Genomic DNA, 19,710 nt, shown 5'->3' on the forward strand with positions numbered 1-19,710 from the left:
GCGGAAAAACAGAACTCGCACAACGGGCGCGTTGCGTGCTATTTAGAACAGTGTCAAAGTCATGGTCGCAAGCGGGATGGAAGCCGCTGAGACACATTTGGTCGACGACACACTGCGCACTCTGCTATGAAAGGATTCCGAAGTTGGGGAATACGTGGAAGGACACAATCCATTAGAAGGTATATTAGACCACAGAACACAAAATCTATCCCACTCCGCTTTTATTTTGTTGGAGATGCCTTCTAGCTAGAAGGTCTTTTCTTCTCAATGTGGTGTATGATGAATCTGAGGATGTTGTCCCTTCTCATTCGGCAGGGTGGTGCATCCACAGTACAATAGTCCCACTGGGGATGGTACACCAAGGAAGGACAACAAGGGGAAGGAATCACCCTATGGTATTGTGGTCAATCATCACCAGAGAACCCGGTATAACACTCAACCCATTCTTCAACCTTAAATCCTCCCCCCCCCCCCCCTCTCTAGATAGAGCTAACATATTTTCTTGCAAAGTCATATAAACCAACAAAAGTGACAAGACTTAAAGACCAAAAGTTACAAAGTGTTTTAAATATAATGTGGATACTGGTACTGTGAAGAAGAGTATCACTGGGAGGCTGAGGATCACTCTGGAGAAGCAGAGTGAGCAGGCTAGCTTGTATCTACAAGTGATTGGTCCGAAGAAGTCGACGTATCCTACATGGGAGTCCCAAATCTTATCAGCTGGGCAGCCGACAAGAGATCAGTCAACCAAGGATCAACAGCAGGAGCCATGCAGGAAGGTATCCAACACAAGCTGCCAGGGAAGCCACAGCGAGTAGAATGCTCGCTTTGACATCTGTGCAGAGCCTGCTCACGCAGGTTCGAATCCCGGCAGGGCCAAACTTAGCCTTTCATCCTTCGGAGGTCGATAAATGAGCACCACACACCGTTGGTAATAAGCAGTGCTGAGATGCCTGAGGGGTCGTAGCACTATACAAATGCCAAATTATTATTAATTATTATTTTTAGAGGGACGCAGCTGCCCGAGCACTGCAGACACCTGTAAGAAGGAAGGAAACACATACGCGTGCTGTCTGGGAGGTGTGGGAGGCCCAGGGAAGCAACAGAAAGCTGGCAGTAGAGGGAAGTAAAGGGTCTGACACCCTGAGTGACTTGTATACTTGGCAGGAGAGTGAACCAAGCGCATACAACGAAGCAGTGCAAATCTGGGACCAGCACCCAAAGAAGAGAACGAGAAGCAGAGGGTCTGGGAATTTGAGTGACATGCATACTTGGCAGGAAAGTGAACCAAACGTACACCGAGAAGTCTGGGATCTGCACACCTAAATAAGAGATTAAAAACAAAGGGGTCTGGGAGTCCAAGATGGCCGCGTAGAGTGGAGGTCTTTGTTCCCCACGTTCCCGCCTGGCCTGCACCTGCCTGCCTGCCTGCCCTACGTGTAGCCCTCCCGGGCATTTGGATTAGGCGGTGGGGGATCCGTGGAGCAGGGAACGGCATCAGATCCGGTGGTCAGCCCCTGGAGGAAGAGAGGCCGGTGGCGCTGGGGCGTCAGCGGTCGAGCGGCCCAAGGCCGAAGCCGCGTATCCCGAGTGAAGTGGAGGGAGAGTCTGCAGCGCTTGTGGCGGGCCTGGAGGGCTCCGGCCGGGGACTCAGAGTGGCTGCCATCCCCCTGGCCCCCCCTGCTCCCGGTCGGCTTGCGGAGGAGAGGACAGGCGGCCCACCGCGCTTGCAGCGAATGAGGCAGGCTCCGGGCGAGGGCGCGCTGTGAAGCCGCGGCCCCGTCCGAGGCTCGGGGAGACGGAGATGCAACTGCTTCTGTCTGCAGAGGAACGGCGGATGAGAGGTGATCCCGGAAGATGCAAGAAAGGTGGACAATTTGCTGGAGACCTTGGCGGTAGCCACGCAAAACCTCGAGTTACAAGCGGAAGATCTAGAGAACAGGTCTAGAAGGGCGAACATTAGAGTCAAATTGCTGCCAGAAGATGTTCAAGATCTGTCATGACCGCAGCCTCCAAGGAGTCAGGTTTAGCCCAACTGCCTCGGAAGCTGGGTCACAACTTCATTTTCAGGCACCCATCGGCTCCCATAGGGGCCTTATGGACCTTGTCCTGGCGCCAGTGGCGCCAGGCTCATAAGGGGACCCAGTCCCGGCACAGGACGTGCCGGGCTCATGATGTAAGGAATGGTGCTTGGGTGGACCTACCGGCTGCAGACCATGCTGCTCACTCACCTGCAGGATGAAATCCTCATCCATCCATGGCTGGAACTACTTTACCTTCTGGGTGTGGCCAGCACCACTCCCTGGGACTGGATACTGGAACTATTCTGGAAGCTGGGACTTCTTACCTGGGCGAGGCTGCTGTGGAAGGAGACACCTAAGCACTCCAGTAGGACTATTTAAACCACGCCCGATCAGAGCAACGTGCTTCGCGTTATTCTGCAATAGCAGCAGGACGCTCACCGTGCCAGCTCCAGAGAATCTTCAACTTCTGCATCTAGGGAAGAGAAATCCGTAATCTTACCTTCTGAAATACCATCTTCGTCTTCTGCAGCATCTGAGAAGGGAAAAGAACACCAGGTTTGCACGAGATAAAAACCAGCGCAGCACTTACCCAATCCATCGGTGCATCTCAAGCCACGGGCTGCAGCTTTCCATTTTTCGGCATCCTGTGGAAGCAAGGACATTGGTTAGTAACCATCGTGAAACTTTCCCTACCTGCGCTGCATTCTTCTCGCCTCCGCCAACGCTGCTACTCGCATCTGCAAAACAAAAGGACATCATTAAGAAATACAAAACTCCATCCATACGCACGTGTTTTGGGCAGCTCTCATCTTTCTCACTCCTTGGCGCATTCCTCGACATCTATTTTTCTACCCAGCTGCTTCTGCAACCTGAAAAAGGAAAAGAGACATTAACAAGTGCTTTAAACTTCGAATTGACATTTTCTACTTACTTGCCTGCAATACCTTCGCCATTCCATCGCTCTCCGGACCTCCATATTCAAGCAACCGCCGTTCGTGCTGCTAACGACGGCCTAGCTCCAAATCTTCATCCTCTGCAACCAAGAGGCTGGACAATTAAACAGTGAAGTAACTGGCTTCGGCGCCCCTGCACAGACGCAGGATGGAGAGCTCCGCTTTCACCTATATAAGGTGAGCACATTTAGCCTACGAACTACTTGGGGAGTACCAGGAAGGGGAGTCAGCTTGCCCAGTCAGGCTTATATATCCTATTAACCCCTTGCTCTCCTAATTGCAGACACCTCACCCTTCAGATCAAGATCTCAGTGAGGAGAGGGCCTTTCCAGGGTGGCATTCGAGGCCTGCGCGTGACCCTAGAAGACTCCGAGAACCCCCAGCCCAGACCTGCGCCTCCGAGGGATTCAGGTGAGCGTTACAGAACGCGAAGCCTACCGCAATATTCCCAACCAGGCGCAATGGAAACCTCGGACACAGATCAACTGGCTCAATTGCTTGGGGAACTAAGGGCAGAAGTACACGCATCTCGCCAAGAAACAAACGCTTTACGAAGGGAGTTGATCATTGCCAAGGAACGGACTGATGATCTGGCCAGACAGTTGCTACAGGCTCAAGCGGGACAGACGCCACTGCCTCCCTATGGAGGGGGCGGCACTCCTACAACCTCAAGTAATCCGGTGCAAATTAATCTGCCAGGGAATGTGCCTTTGGCCCCGCCCGAACGTTTTTCCGGTGATCCAAAGCGATATGCAGTATTCATCAATCAATGCCGCTTGCACTTTCTGTGTAGACCCGCTGCATTCCCAACGGACCAAGCCAAGGTAGCGTTTGTACTTTCCTATCTTAGCGGTAGTGCTGCAGACTGGTCCATTCCTCTCGTGACACAGGATGACCCGCTCCTCTATAACTTTCAAGACTTTCAGACCAGTATGGAAAAGTTGTTCGCAAGACATTCGCAGGGGCAGGCCTTGGACAATGAACTCCTGTCACTCAGACAAGGTAATCAGGATCTCCTGGCTTACATAGCGTCCTTTAATAGACTGGTGGTTGAGACCAGGTGGCCTGAAGATAAGAGAATCACGCTCTTCTACAGAGGTCTATGTGGGGAACTTAAAGACGTTTTAGCTCAGGTGGTGAATCCGCCGCAAGACTGTACAGATTATATCGACCTAGTGGTCCAATTAGATCATCGGCTACAGAACAGGAAGACCGATCGATCCAGATTTGAAACCCGGGTACTTTCAAGACCTTAGAGCTCCGCTAAAGGGAATGACTCCGTGGAACCAATGCAAATAGGAGTAGTAAAAGGACCATTAACCCAAAAAGAACGGGAAAGAAGAAGGCAATTACAGCTGTGCCTATACTGTGGGAATTCTGGACATTTCCTTCGTGATTGCTCAGTGAAACCGGTCAAGAAGACCGTAGGAGCTTCTGATAAAACTGCTGAGAAACTGGAATCGGGAAACGACCTCGCCGGACAAGCGTAGAGGTCCGCTTGCCGAGCGTTAGAACCAGTTCCTTGACCTCGCATTTGGTAATGCCTATGGTCCTCATATGTCCCAATAGACCAGATCGCATGCATGCTATCAAAGTATACATTGATAGCGGAGCAATCGGTAATTATGTGGACCACGACTTGGCTACCAGGATGGATCTTCCCCTACGTCCCAAGATGGTAAAGGACGTAATCACTACAGTGGATGGTACTGAAATAGCTTCCGGACCAGTTTCTCATACCACCATGGAGGTAACGTTATGTCAAGGCGGACATCGGGAGAAGATCTTGTTTGATGTAATCAAGGCCCCGAAGTTTCAGGTGATTCTGGGAATGCCTTGGTTGGAAAAGCACAATCCTCAGATAAACTGGCGAGCCAAGGTGATTCGGTTTCAGAATGCGCTTCAACCTGTTATCCTCAGCCCGAAATCAAGCTAGCAGCCATCACTTCCGAGGACCCCCGATTACCTCTGGAATACCAAGAGTTCAGCGACGTCTTTCAGAAAGACCAAGCCAACACCCTGCCTCCACATCGGTCATACGACTGCCAGATAGACCTGATACCTGGGTCCACCCCTCCGTGCAGTAGAATATATGCCCTCACTGAACCAGAAAACCTCCATCTCAGGCAATACTTGGACCAGTACTTGGCTAACGGATTCATCCGCCCCTCAAAGTCCCCGGCTTCCTCAGCTTTGTTCTTCGTCCCGAAAAAGGAAGGTGACCTAAGAACGTGTATCGATTATCGCGCCCTGAACCAGATTACAGTCAAAAACCGATACCCGTTGCCCTCGATTCCTGAATTATTGGACCAGGTAAAAGGCGCCTGCATATACACAAAGTTAGACCTCAGAGGAGCTTACCATTTGGTACGCATTAAGGAGGGCGACGAATGGAAGACGGCCTTTCGCACTAAATATGGATTATTTGAGTATCAAGTAATGCCCTTCGGACTATGTAACGCACCGGCCGCTTTCCAGTTTTTCATGAATGATGTCCTCAGAGAACTTATTGATGTGTGCGTAGTCGTTTATATTGACGACATCCTGGTATACTCAGCCTCAGAATCTGATCATCGTAGACACGTCACAGCGGTTTTACAGAGACTTCGCCAACACTGCTTGTTTGCTAAACTGGAGAAGTGCACCTTTCACGCAAAGGAAGTGGAATTTTTAGGGTTCATCTTATCACCCAACGGAGTTCATATGGACTCAAGAAAAGTGGATGCTATCACCAAATGGCCTTCCCCAACTTCCGTGAAAGGTGTGCAGAGCATGCTGGGCTTCGCTAATTTTTACCGAAGGTTCATTCCTGAATTCTCTCGGGTAGTCCAACCTATCACGGCTCTTCTGAAAAAGAATAAAAAATTCGAGTGGACTCCAGAAGCCGAACAAGCCTTCCAAGAATTAAAAGCCAAACTTATCTCTGCTCCAGTCTTAAGGCATCCCCGTCCAGAACTTCCCTACATCGTCGAGACAGACGCTTCCAGTCTTGCAATGGGGGCGGTACTGTCACAAAGAGACCCCGAAACGCACCAGTTACACCCTGTAGCCTTTTGGTCTCGCAAATTTTCGGCTCCTGAAATCAACTACACATTTACGGACAAAGAACTCTTGGCAATTAAGTCCGCCTTTAAGGCCTGGCGGCATTATCTTTTGGGAGCCCGGCACACAGTAACTGTAATCACGGATCACCGTAACCTCCAGTACCTGAAGTCAGCTAAAGCTCAATCTTCGAGGCAACTACGCTGGGCTTTATTCTTCGCAGAATTCGATTTTGTAATCACATTTCGACCAGGCGTTAGGAACGGAAAAGCAGACGCCCTTTCCCGGATAGGGGTAGACGAACTTACAGCTAATCCGGAGCCGGTGCCAATAATTCCTGAACAAAAGATACTAGGAGTAATCAACACATCATCCCTCGAAGAGATTAAAGCAAGGGTCAATCAACTCATAACTCCCGAAGATTCATCGAATTGGCAATTGAAAGGAAAGGATTTTACAATAGATCAGAACCTATTGTATTTCCAAGGAAGACTATTCTTACCCTGCGCTGACTTACAAAAACAGGTCATCACCTGCTACCATGATTCTCTAATGGAAGGACATCCTGGAGTTGCCAAAACCTCAGAGAAAATTAAAAGGCATTTTTGGTGGCCATCTTGGAGGAAAGATGTTAAGGAGTTTGTAGCTTCTTGTGGTATCTGCGCACAAAACAAGAGTCAGAAGGAAAAACCAGCAGGATTATTACGTCCAATAGACATTCCACCAGGCCCTTGGCACACGCTCTCGATGGATTTTATCACGGATTTACCCCCTTGCTCCGGATACAACACAATTCTAGTGATCGTGGACCTTTTTTCAAAAATGGCTCATTTTATCCCACTGAAGGGTTTACCTACAGCTTCCATTCTAGCCCGAGAATTTCTTGAAAACATTGTCCGGTTGCACGGTTTCCCTGCAGTACTAATCTCTGACCGAGGGAGCCAATTCATTTCCCATTTTTGGCGGAGTTGTTGTCGTTTAGCACAGATTGATGTACGACTTTCCACCAGCCATCATCCTCAAACCGATGGGCAGACAGAGAACTAACCAAACTCTAGAACAATATCTGCGCTGCATGTTGCATCAATCCGAGGGTACTTGGAAGGATGTCCTTTGGATTGCTGAATACGCTTACAATAATTCAATCCATTCTGGGACGGGAAAAACCCCTTTTTTCCTGCTGTATGGAAGTCATCCTCGAACCTCAAATCTGGACCCACCTCAAGCTCTCGGAACACCTGCTGTTGACCATCTGCATTCGACGATAACTCAAGCATTTAAAGAAGCCACAGGTCATCTTCAACGAGCTAAAGAATCATACAAAAAAGGAGCAGACCAACATCGAAAAGAGGCTCCTCAATATCAAAAAGGAAATCAAGTCTGGCTGTCCACTAAACATTTATCTTTAAAAGGGCCACGCACCTTCAACCCAAGATATTTAGGACCCTACTCGATCACGGCCGTGATTAACCCAGTGGCTGTCAAACTAGAATTACCTACTCGAATGAAGATACATCCTGTCTTCCATGTTTCTCTCCTGAAACCTGTGCAACCCGGAACCCGTTTGACTAAACCTCCTGAGCCAATCCAAGTTGACGGAGAATCCGAATTTGAAATTCGAGACATCTTGGACTCCAAAATTTCCAAATCAAAACTATACTACCTGATTGATTGGAAGGGATATGGACCCCAGGAGAGATCTTGGGAACCCTCAGAATATGTACATGCACCTCGTTTAGTCCGAAAATTTCATCGGGCTTTTCCCAACAAGCCAAAACCTCCGGAAAAGACAAGCTTGGGAGGGGCCTTGAGGGGGGGTACTGTCATGACCGCAGCCTCCAAAGAGTCAGGTTTAGCCCAACTGCCTCGGAAGCTGGGTCACAACTTCATTTTCAGGCACCCATCGGCTCCCATAGGGGCCTTATGGACCTTGTCCTGGCGCCAGTGGCGCCAGGCTCATAAGGGCACCCAGTCCCGGCACAGGACGTGCCGGGCTCATGATGTAAGGAATGGTGCTTGGGTGGACCTACCGGCTGCAGACCATGCTGCTCACTCACCTGCAGGATGAAATCCTCATCCATCCATGGCTGGAACTACTTTACCTTCTGGGTGTGGCCAGCACCACTCCCTGGGACTGGATACTGGAACTATTCTGGAAGCTGGGACTTCTTACCTGGGTGAGGCTGCTGTGGAAGGAGACACCTAAGCACTCCAGTAGGACTATTTAAACCACGCCCGATCAGAGCAACGTGCTTCGCGTTATTCTGCAATAGCAGCAGGACGCTCACCGTGTCAGCTCCAGAGAATCTTCAACTTCTGCATCTAGGGAAGAGAAATCCGTAATCTTACCTTCTGAAATACCATCTTCGTCTTCTGCAGCATCTGAGAAGGGAAAAGAACACCAGGTTTGCAAGAGATAAAAACCAGCGCAGCACTTACCCAATCCATCGGTGCATCTCAAGCCACGGGCTGCAGCTTTCCATTTTTCGGCACCCTGTGGAAGCAAGGACATTGGTTAGTAACCATCGTGAAACTTTCCCTACCTGCGCTGCATTCTTCTCGCCTCCGCCGACGCTGCTACTCGCATCTGCAAAACAAAAGGACATCATTAAGAAATACAAAACTCCACCCATACGCATGTGTTTTGGGCAGCTCTCATCTTTCTCACTCCTCGGCGCATTCCTCGACATCTATTTTTCTACCCAGCTGCTTCTGCAACCTGAAAAAGGAAAAGAGACATTAACAAGTGCTTTAAACTTCGAATTGACATTTTCTACTTACTTGCCTGCAATACCTTCGCCATTCCATCGCTCTCCGGACCTCCATATTCAAGCAACCGCCGTTCGTGCTGCTAACGACGGCCTAGCTCCAAATCTTCATCCTCTGCAACCAAGAGGCTGGACAATTAACCAGTGAAGTAACTGGCTTCGGCGCCCCTGCACAGACGCAGGATGGAGAGCTCCGCTTTCACCTATATAAGGTGAGCACATTTAGCCTACGAACTACTTGGGGAGTACCAGGAAGGGGAGTCAGCTTGCCCAGTCAGGCTTATATATCCTATTAACCCCTTGCTCTCCTAATTGCAGACACCTCACCCTTCAGATCAAGATCTCAGTGAGGAGAGGGCCTTTCCAGGGTGGCATTCGAGGCCTGCGCGTGACCCTAGAAGACTCCGAGAACCCCCAGCCCAGACCTGCGCCTCCGAGGGATTCAGGTGAGCGTTACAAGATCAGGAGCTGGCCCCGGTGCTAAAAGGAATATTTGTGGATCTGCTAAACTCAGGCACCGACTCAGAGATACAGTTTGACAGGATCCACAGAGTGGGACCGTGGAGGCTGGAGCCGGGATCCAGACCGCGAGATGTGCTGGTGGCCTTCCACAACTATCCGGTCAAGGAGAGGATCATGGAGAAGGTGAGAAGGGCCGCTCAAATTACTTACAATGGTCAGGAGATCTCGCTATATCAGGACCTAGCAAAGATTACACTAATCAAAAGGAGACGGATGGGTCCAGTCCTGTCCTTCCTTAGATCTCAACAAATTCGCTACAGGTGGGCCCATCCCTTCGGCTTGTCGTTCATTTGGCAAGGTTCTCACCATAAGATCACGACCTGCAATCAGGGGATGGCCCTGCTGGGCCTCGAGGAACAGACCTCGTCCCCAATGACGGTAGCGGTGGCGCAGTCACCGCGTCGCAAGCCATGGGAATGGTCCGCTATCAAGAATAGGCAAGGAAGGAAGAGACCTACGGATGCAGCTCCAAGGAATTCGACCGGCATTGGAGCTCAGGACTGTGTCTCAGGCCAGGGTAGCCCTCCGGCTGCCACTTAGGAGGTTCAATGGCAAGGAGACGTCTCAGATTGAAGCCCGGGGAGGGCACTAATGAAAGTTGCTCTGTTGATGTTGGGCAGTTCTTTAGTGGCGTAAGTTTTTTGATCCAAGGTTCAGGCCGACACCGATTGGGAGGCCGCTCACTGCACATAATAAGTGGGGAAGGGCTTGGAGGCCCCATATGAAAAAGGCCCATGGGTACCCCAGTTGCTCTAAAGTTTCTTTCTCTAAATGTGAACGGCCTCAATTCTCAGGTGAAGAGGGGGAAGGTGGAGAGGTTTCTTAGGCGAGAACAGCCCCTGATAGTCGCAATGCAAGAGACCCATGTCCACACTAAGGATGCCCACAGGATTAGATTCCGGGGATACTCCCGAGTGGTACAAGCTACCCAAGCAAGCAAAAGGGGGGGGGGGGGTGTTTTAATCGCTGTGCGCGACGGGTCGGTACTGGCCATTAGGGATATGCAGAAGGATAACCAGGGACGGTACCCAGCGGTGTTACTTGAGGGCAAGGGGGAGTTCTTCACGGTAGCCACCATTTACGCTTCCAACCATGCGCAAGACCCCTTCATTCAAAATTCTTCACCCGTTTAGGGAAGTTCGCACAAGCTCTTGATGGGGGACTTTAACATTGCTTGGGACCCTTCCATGGACAGGAGTTCCTCAACATGGGTGAATCAGGGGGGGACCGTCAGGTGATCTTGTAAAGAAAATGCGGGATTTGGCTCTGGTTGATGCTTGGAGAGAACTCTATGGGCAGGCTGACGGTTAAACCTTTTACTCCCATACTCATAGGTCTCAATCGCGGATAGATTATATTTGGATCTCGAAACCTCTATTGGGCAGGGCGACAGCAATGGAGGTGGGGGCGATCGCCCTTGGGGATCACACACCGCTCACTTTGTTTCTGGCTAAACCCAGGGGACCCCCAGTCATTTGGAAATGGAGATACCCAGTCCCATTGTTCAGGGATCAGGTCTTGGTCAGGGAAATAGAGCAGGAATTACGGGACTATATTGGTCACAATAAGTGGGAGGACACGACCCCTCAGACTTGGTGGGACGCCCTTAAGGCCACAATCGGGGGCAGGATCATAGCACTCAAGGTCAGAAGGGAACGTAAACTAAGGCTGGAGGAACAACAGTTGGAAGCCAGACTGAAGGAGGTCATGACCCGGATGGGGTCTAGGATGTCAGCAGCCGTCAAAAAGGAATACATGGCAGTGAGAGGCCAGCTGAACAGTCCTACAGACTAGAGCGGCCGAGCACAATCTCCTCAGGTTGCAACAAAGCTGACCGATTGCTGGCCAGAATGTTGCGTAAGGAGGCAGGTGACAAAACGATACTAAAAATAAAGGGTGAGGGAGGGGGCCTGCTCACATCGACCTCCGATATCGAGGGGGCATTCACCAACTTCTATGCTGCCCTTTATAGCTCAAGTTACCCCGATGCCGCAGACCAGGATGCATATTTGCAAGATAGTGGCATTCAACATGTTTCGCGGGACGATAGGGATGCGCTGGAAGTTGAGATCTCTATGGATGAAGTAAGGAGAGTTATTAATAACCTTCCGCCTAATAAAGCCTCAGGCCCTTATGGCTTTGTCTCAGAGTTTTAAAAAACCCATAAAGAAGTGTTAATTCCTATCTTAACCAAATTGTTTAACTGTATGGGGTCCTCGAGGCACCTCCCTGATTCCATGAATGAAGCCAAAGTCCTCTTAATACACAAACAGGGCAAGGACCCGACTGATTGGGCATCCTACCGCCCAATCGCGTTAATGAACGTGGACGCCAAGATCTACGCTAAAGTGTTGGCCAACCGTCTCGAGACCATCCTCCCTAAAGGGATCAATCGGGTTTTATAAAAGGTCAACAAACATCAGACAACATCAAAAGACTGGCTCACCTAATCGAAAAGGCTCAAAAGGGGAATATCCCAGCCCTTCTTTTGGCGATTGACGCCGAGAAGGCTTTTGATCAGGTTGAGTGGGGTTTCCTTTTTGCGGTTCTAGGGGGAATGGGATTTGGCCCGAGCTTTATCTCACGGGTAAGGGCATACTACCAAAATCCAGTTATACGACTGGCAATAAATGGCCAAGTTTCCGCCCCAATACGGGTGGGAAGGGGCACCAAGCAGGGCTGTCCGATGTCACCGCTCCTTTACACCCTCCACCTGGAACCGTTCTTGGAGACGGTGCGTGCAGCCGAGGATATTGAGGGAATCCCGTTTGGGGGCGAGGTCCACAAGATCGCAGCTTTTGCTGACGATATGATCCTGCCACTGACTCACCCGATCACCTCATTGCAGGCAGTGGCAAGAGAACTGACTAGATTTGGCCAAGTTGCTGGCCTTAAGATCAATGCCCATAAATCTGAGGCCCTTCCTCTCACGCTGTCACCCGCCGCAACTCGGGACCTCAAGAAGGCCTACAATTACAGATGGGTTGATTCCTCGCTGAGGTATCTGGGAATCTATCTGACCAAGTCTGTGGAGCAATTATATGTAGCAAATTACCCTCCGCTCCTTCAGAAGGTCAAATCGAAGCTGGTGGACTGGGGTCTCCTGGAGATCTCGTGGTTGGGTAGGATCAACACTTTAAAGATGGCAATCCTTCCTCTGCTCCTCTATCACTTCTCAGTCTTACCGGTTAGTGTCCCAACTTCTTTTTTTCCAGGGGCCTGCAAAGAATAGTTACCCGGTTCGTATGGAACCTAAAGCGCCTGAGGGTGGCGGCATCCATTATGAAAGCGGTGCCAGATCAAGGGGGAGTGGGGCAGCCGGACTTTCGAGTGTTTTACTTAGCAGCTCGGATCAGGGTGATTAGAGATTGGCAAAGGAATGACAGGAGCAAGGTCTGGAGGCCAATGGACAGGGCGGTAGTTGGAAAGGACCTGGAAGGGGTTTTGTGGATGCCGAAGCGGGACAGGCCAGCCAGAATGTATTGTAGCGCAATAACAGCAATGAGAGGGGATGCCTGGGACCAAGCCATCGAGAGAGCTCAAATCACCCCCGTCCCCTCTCTGTTCTCGCCCGTGCATGGGAATCCGCAATTCACTCCAGCGGACAAACAATCCTAATTTTGATCCATGGTTCCTTGGAGGCTGCAGGATGCTACGGGATATGCTAGTGGGGGGACAAGTGAAGAACTTTGAGCAGTGTAAGAAGGATTTCGGTGTTGGGGAGAATCAGAGGTTTTCTTATCTCCAGATCAGAAATTTGTTCTCCCATCCATCTGTAAGGATGGCGGGCTCTCGTCCACTTACCCTGTTTGAGAGGTATCTCGACACCGATGCAGGAGACAGGGGGGTGCTCTCTTCCATTTACAAAAATATAAAACGGGTGGAAGCTATATATTCTAGGACCTACATGTCCAAATGGGCGCAGGATCTAGGCTCGGGTATAGAGGAACAGGAATGGGTCAAGCTGTGGTTCCAAATCCCGAAACTTGCTAGATCTATTCAACTCCGCGAGATCTGGTTGAAGCTGCTACTGAGGTGGCATCTAACCCCTCTCAGGTTAAATAAAATATACCCCACAGTGTCAGTTTATTGCTGGAGGGAGTGTGATGCAGTGGGCTCCTGGGCTCACATTTGGTGGGAGTGCCCAAAACTTGATCCCTTCTGGTCACTAGATCAGCGAGCGATCGTCCAGGTGTTGGGTGTCCAGCAGGGCCACGGTGGGGGGAGGGATCTATTGGGCTTCAATGCATTGTTGACAACCTTGCCCACCAGGGCAGACCGTAAACTGTATATGATAATGATGTTGTCGGCTGCCTTGGTCCTGGCCAGGAAGTGGAAGTCAAAGGACCCTCCACAGGAACACGAGTGGGTTGCGAAGTTGTGGGCGCTGGTGGCAATGGAATGGTTTACCTACTCAATCCAGGGGTTTCACATGAGGTTCATTTCGGACTGGTCCAACCTGTTGTCATTTCTAAAGGCGGGAGCCCGCCGTGCCTGGTGCCCCAAGGCTATGGAACTACTGGGTATTGTTCGCCCTCAAGACGAATCTGACCTGTAAGGTCTTATATACTGTTGCTTTTCTAGGTTTTGTTTTATGTTGTTTGGACCTCGTTTGGTCTCTCTGGCTTAAAACTTTACCTGGGCTACTGGACTGTATTGATGAGAAAAATGTATTCAACTTATCATTTGAATTTGAGCTGTCGGCGAACCTGGAGGATCTGAGGGGGGGGGAGGAAGAGGAGGGGGGGAGGCGGGTGTCAAAGGGGAGTTTACCAATTGCTTCGTGTTACTTTGAAAATTGTTAATAAAAACTTATTGGAAAAAAAAAAACAAAGGAGTCTGGAACCCTGAATGCAAGTAAAGGAATGCCGGAAGAATGTTATGTGCCGGAGGAGAGTGAACCAAACAGATACAACACATAATTGTGGGTCCGGGACCCGCACCCATTTGAGAGAAAGAGGGTCAGGGACCCTGTGAAAGACTGTTCATGAGAAAACACTGGCTCAGGCGAAGAGTGGACCAAGTCATGAAAAGTATTGCGAGCCTGGGAGTTGCACCCATATGAGTGGATGGAAGCAAAAGGGTAAAGAACCCTGGAACTGACAAATGGGAATCCTACGCTTTATAGCAAGCCGTGCCATATGAATAGGACAAAGGAACACTACACAAGATGCATTACCTTGTGAATTACTCCGTGAATAATTATCTTAGAGAAAAGGAGCTCAGGAGCCCTAAAAGGAATGAGCATAAGACAAGAAGTAGTTTAGGGAAAAGGAGCATAACCCTAGCATTGGAAACTTGCATTCTTTTGGAACATTATTTTTCATCACTTTATTACCCAAGAGACTTACATTTTCTGTTATTTGAAACCCACAAAGACCAAACTGACAGGATATAAGAACTGTGAAGCCAAGAAACAGTTCCTAGTGAGTTATCCAACAACCTACGGAAGACGTAGTTTAGGGGAAAGGAGCACAAACCTAGATTTGAAATCCTGCATTTTGGAACATTGTTTTGAATCATTTATTACCAGCGAAACTGGGAACTTTACGGTTGTTTGGAACTCAAAGAACACATTTTCCTTTGGGAAGAGGAGATCATCCTTGCACAGTTATCGTGTTACTGACAGAGGTAGGGTTTTGGGACATGACTGCAACAGACTTCTTTATTTCTGACTTTCTGACAATTTCACTTGTTTCCTTTGAGGTACGGAAACCCCTCTTAGCCCTAGGTATAGAGAGGCGTTTTTCCAAACCTCTTTTTATTAATGAAAGTCTATACCCAAAAACATGCCACCATTGTGTCCGAGCCTAACTACTGCACCCTTAAATGTGTGAATGTTATATATCTGAACCTTTTTAGAAAGATATTCTTTATCACATCAAGTCGATTTCTAAATTCAAACCGTTCTTTGTTCCATTAATTGTGGTGTTAGGGATGTCACCCAAGAAGAGAGATCAACTAAATAGAGCGACTTCAAAATCAGCAGATGGTGTCTAGTGGCAGCAGGACTCACTGTAGCCGAACATTGAAAAACTGGAAGATCTCCCCTATTATCAAAATGGTGGAAAAGAATACAGACTGATTTAGCTATGTATAAACATTCTACCCTGGCACATTACTGAAATTTCAAAAGGTTTGATGCCCATTTGATGAATTTGTAGCTCTAAACGATAATCAAAACATACATTTTAAACCACAGGACATGAAATACTTTTCATTGTACTCATTTTGTAAAGGACTTTGTTTCTTTTGATGCACTTTTGGATAGAAGAGCTTGATACATAAGGATTTGTAATATTCTTCTGTGAGATAATTTAGCTAGCAACAGAACTGGATTCAAGAGATTGTATTCTAACCCTTAAGCACTGATAGTATTATTTTATTTTGTATTGCTGCATTGTCCATCACTATACCCCCATACATCTCGGCTAGACTGACCAGAAAATCCTCTACTCACAACACCAGAGCCTCTAACCACTCCCTACTTGAAACTCCCAGATTTAGACTAACTAAAGCAGGTGGAGCAAGCTTCCCTGTTAGAGCTGCCTGTGCCTGGAATGCACTCCCTATGGCATTGAGAGCTAATCTACCCTACTCTAGATTCAGATGTAATGTGAAAAGTTGGCTCTGGAATAACGACAACGAACTTACTGAACCCGGTTCTATCATTGCGCATAACCACTTTGATTCTTCCAACACCAGACCAATGAGAGGGATTCACATTTTGTATCTCATGTATATTTGTATATTTGTATATTTGTATAGTATATATGTTAATAACTCACATAATGCATCTTCTGTATGTATGCAACCTAAGCCTAGTATTCTTGTAACTGCTGCGCCCGGCTACCCCTGGGTTTGGAGCGCATTATCAAATAATTAACTAAACTACTGTGCCATTATAAAACTTGGAATAAAAGTCTTCTCAAATAGCATTTTCTGCCACAAAAGAAAAAAAGAGCACAGTCTTACTGTTATACTACGGGCCATTTTTACTGCTTAGCATTATGCCAATTGAGTAAGCAATTACTGTACCAATGGTCATATCGACAAGGATTGAATGTGAAAGGGAGAGGAAATGGAGACTTCTGGATCCTTCATTCAAATGTTAAGACCAAGGAACTATTCACCCACATAGGTTTGTTTTCTCGATGCTGGGGGAGGTTCCATTGGCTTGCTATGAAAATGTTGAGTAGGTTAATAATGTTATCATTGCTGAAATGAAATTGGTTCCTCTCTCTGGAATTATGTGGAATAAGTATGGAAACTTTTGCATATCCTTAATATAGTGTTGTTGAAACCATGATTTTATTATTTAACAGGACTAAATGTGTTTGCAAAATGGTAAATGTACTCTGTCAAAAAGTGGATATTTCTGGCAGTCAACACGAGCAGCAACAGTACTATTGTCTGTGCATCTGCCTTACAGAAAGGCCTCAGGATATCTCATTTCAGGTTTAACGTTAAACAAACATGTCAGCTTGTTGGTCAATCTAACAAACAGCACCAAGAAGTATCTAACCCTTTCTTCATCCTCACACTTACAAATGTGTACAATTCTAGTATTGCCCTGCTCTCTCAGCTGGTCTATTGTAATGTTGCATTGCAGGAATCTCAAAAGTAAAGTGGCTCATAACCACTCACATGGTTCTTGGTATTTATGCATCATAATTGCAGAAGAGACTTGGCAAACTTTAACCAATCAACAAAGTCAAAATACACCAACCTAACAGAAAAACTCTTCAGCAACAAAAATGCACACCACACACACACACGCACATCTACCTCTGAAGACAATCTTAAATAGTTTCCTCAAGTTATCTACACGTTCCCTCATGTTCCTATGCTTGTATTTGTGAATATGATACCCCAACACTCACGTAAATTTACATAGAACACAACCATCTTGTCATGAAAAAAAGACTAGGGAACATTAGTAGACATTTTACTCTTCCAGCTCCACCACGTAGCACTGGTACCAAATGAAACAAATCCCTTAATGCGTCCAGCTTTAATGCACATTGGTTTGGAGAGAATTACTTTACCACAAGCCCTAAAATAGGATTTGAAACTAGAGTGCACGGTCTTTGTGGTCTAGTCCTTTCTTTCTGGCGTTCTCCCTTTCCCCACCCACCCCTTAGCAATTGACTAAGGCAGTCGGGTGTCCCTTTCCTTTTGTCTTTGTAGCATTCTCTCACTGCTTCCCAGCCTGCCTTCTTCCACCCACTTTCATCCATTCCCTGACCCTCTCCCCACTCCCCCTGCATGCCCATTTGGTTCTCATTGGTCTGTGTTCCCCTCACCCCACGTGGCCAGCACAGATGAGGCCCTACAGGTCAGTCTTGCCCAGGGAGAGGCCAGAGGCAAAGGGCAGCTCCCAAAACTGTCTGCAGCAACCTTCAGGTAAGAGACAACTTTACTATTCTTCCCCTCTGATTTACATAACAAATGCATTACTGTTAACGCCAGCATTTGACCAACAGCACTCATCTGTATAGAAACTATTTGAATGCAAATGCATATGTAGAGTGTAACCACTGTACTAAAACTAAATTCATACTTCGAGCATAGCTAATGTCTTGGAGTTAGGCGCATCCAATCCTTTTGTATTGAATTTAGATGAATTTTGAGGGTAGCCAATGTATTGAATTTAGATGAATTTTGAGGGAAGCTAATGCATTAAACTTAGCTGAACAAGATACAACTGTCCACATACCCACTAGCAACTCTCAAATATTCTACATACTCACCTGAAAACAAAGAACAAAATAAGCCACACCTCTACCGCAGCAAAACATAAAACAACAAACTGCAGACACCACACAACACTAAACAAGAAACTAAGCCAGCTACACGCAAATCTCGCCACACACACACACACACACACACACACACCACAAGCACCACCGAACGACTACCAACTAAAAACAAACCAGCACAGTGTCACTTTTTCTGAACTGAAGCTACCAACAGCACAACAAAGCTCACTTCCGTTTTGCCCTCCCAATCCCACTAACAAAGCCCTCCTAGCCCTTCTTCCTTTTCAGATCCGCCAGGGTGCAAAGAGACCACAAACGTGGCAGCAGTGTGCGGTATAAGCCCCAATAACAAAACATAAGGCAACATGTTCGGTGCTTTATAAAACCCATAAACTAAGTGCCCAAATATTTACCATTTTCAAGCGTAGCAAACGATGACCTAGAGCATCTCCACTTGCAGTCTATATTACAATGACCCTCTCCCCCATACTGTTGGATCATCAGTGTATGCCAGAAATGGGCATAACAATAGGAGACTACACGTCAGCTTAGCTGTTTAGACAGAAAGCATTATCCTACACAATACAACGCTGAGCAACATTTTTCATTGAACAACCATTTTTTAAGCATAAAATCTGAATCCCATCATATAGAATTCCCAAATAGTGTACCTACAAACAACTAATTTGATTGGGTAAAAAAACTGCTAACAAAATGGAGATTATTTGCAGTGCATTTTTGATGAAAATGGGAGGACTTACCTGAGCTGTAACAATTTTAACTCCACTTGTAGCACTTGCTAGGTCCAATGAAGGTGAGGAATCTTTGGTCAGTCCTTCGCTGGCAATATTTGGAGACAATAGACCACCGGATGTAAAACTATCCCTGGTAACTGAAAATAAATGCCATATGTTAGATAAATAATCTCAAAGCATAGTGTACAGGAAAATGAAAGTTAAGATCATACACTAAAGGATTAGAACCACAATTAAATAAATATATACATATATACTATAAGGCAGTGGTCGCCACCCTATAGAGTTGAGTCAAACTTCCATAGGAACCCCTCAAAATTCTATTATGATATGGCATTTATAACGCGCGTATACACAAGTCTTTCAAGGCGCAAAAATAACTTGATTCGAGTAACAGATTTGACGGAAATTTCAAAAGTGATTAAGGACTCAAGGGACCCCCTAGACTGCAAGCTTTTGTAAAGATTATTAAAATATAAAAAAAGTTCTTAATAAGACAAAAAATATTTTTTTCAAATTCCCATTCATTTTCTCCATAGACAAACCAGGTCAATTTTTGCCAAAGCGCACAGCCTAAAATGCTAGTCGAATTTGAACCAGGTCCGAAACAACTTGGGCACGAAGCATTGATTCGTGATCCATGCGTGGTTTGGAGCTATTCCGTGCAGTAGTTATATAAAGATTCGATGGAGAAAGAGGTGCCCCCTTCTCAAAAATAGATAGCTTCATCTCAGAGATTTACCCAATACTGGGAGTTTTTCAATATTAAACAGCAGCCATCTTGTTTTTCTCTCGATCCGAGAGATAGCCACGGCTATAGCAGAGGATATGGGAAAATGAAACGCAGGAAAATAGCCATCTGCAGGTCAGAAACATGCAAATGC

General features: G+C 47.3%; 1 protein-coding gene across 4 annotated transcripts in view; it reads right to left on the reverse strand.

Moving 5' to 3' along the window:
- The window catches only part of WDR44 (WD repeat domain 44), a 1,281,409-nt gene that overhangs the window by 652,863 nt on the left and 608,836 nt on the right, over positions 1 to 19,710 (reverse strand). For all 4 annotated transcript variants that reach the window (XM_069612853.1, XM_069612855.1, XM_069612854.1 and 1 more), the window contains one exon: positions 18,833 to 18,963. In XM_069612853.1, the coding sequence (XP_069468954.1) occupies positions 18,833 to 18,963 (131 nt within the window). The remainder of the gene's footprint in view (positions 1 to 18,832; positions 18,964 to 19,710) is intronic.

This window comes from Ambystoma mexicanum, chromosome 5p, assembly GCF_040938575.1.
Source record: "Ambystoma mexicanum isolate Mex_15411 chromosome 5p, UKY_AmexF1_1, whole genome shotgun sequence".
NCBI classification, from domain to species: domain Eukaryota; kingdom Metazoa; phylum Chordata; class Amphibia; order Caudata; family Ambystomatidae; genus Ambystoma; species Ambystoma mexicanum.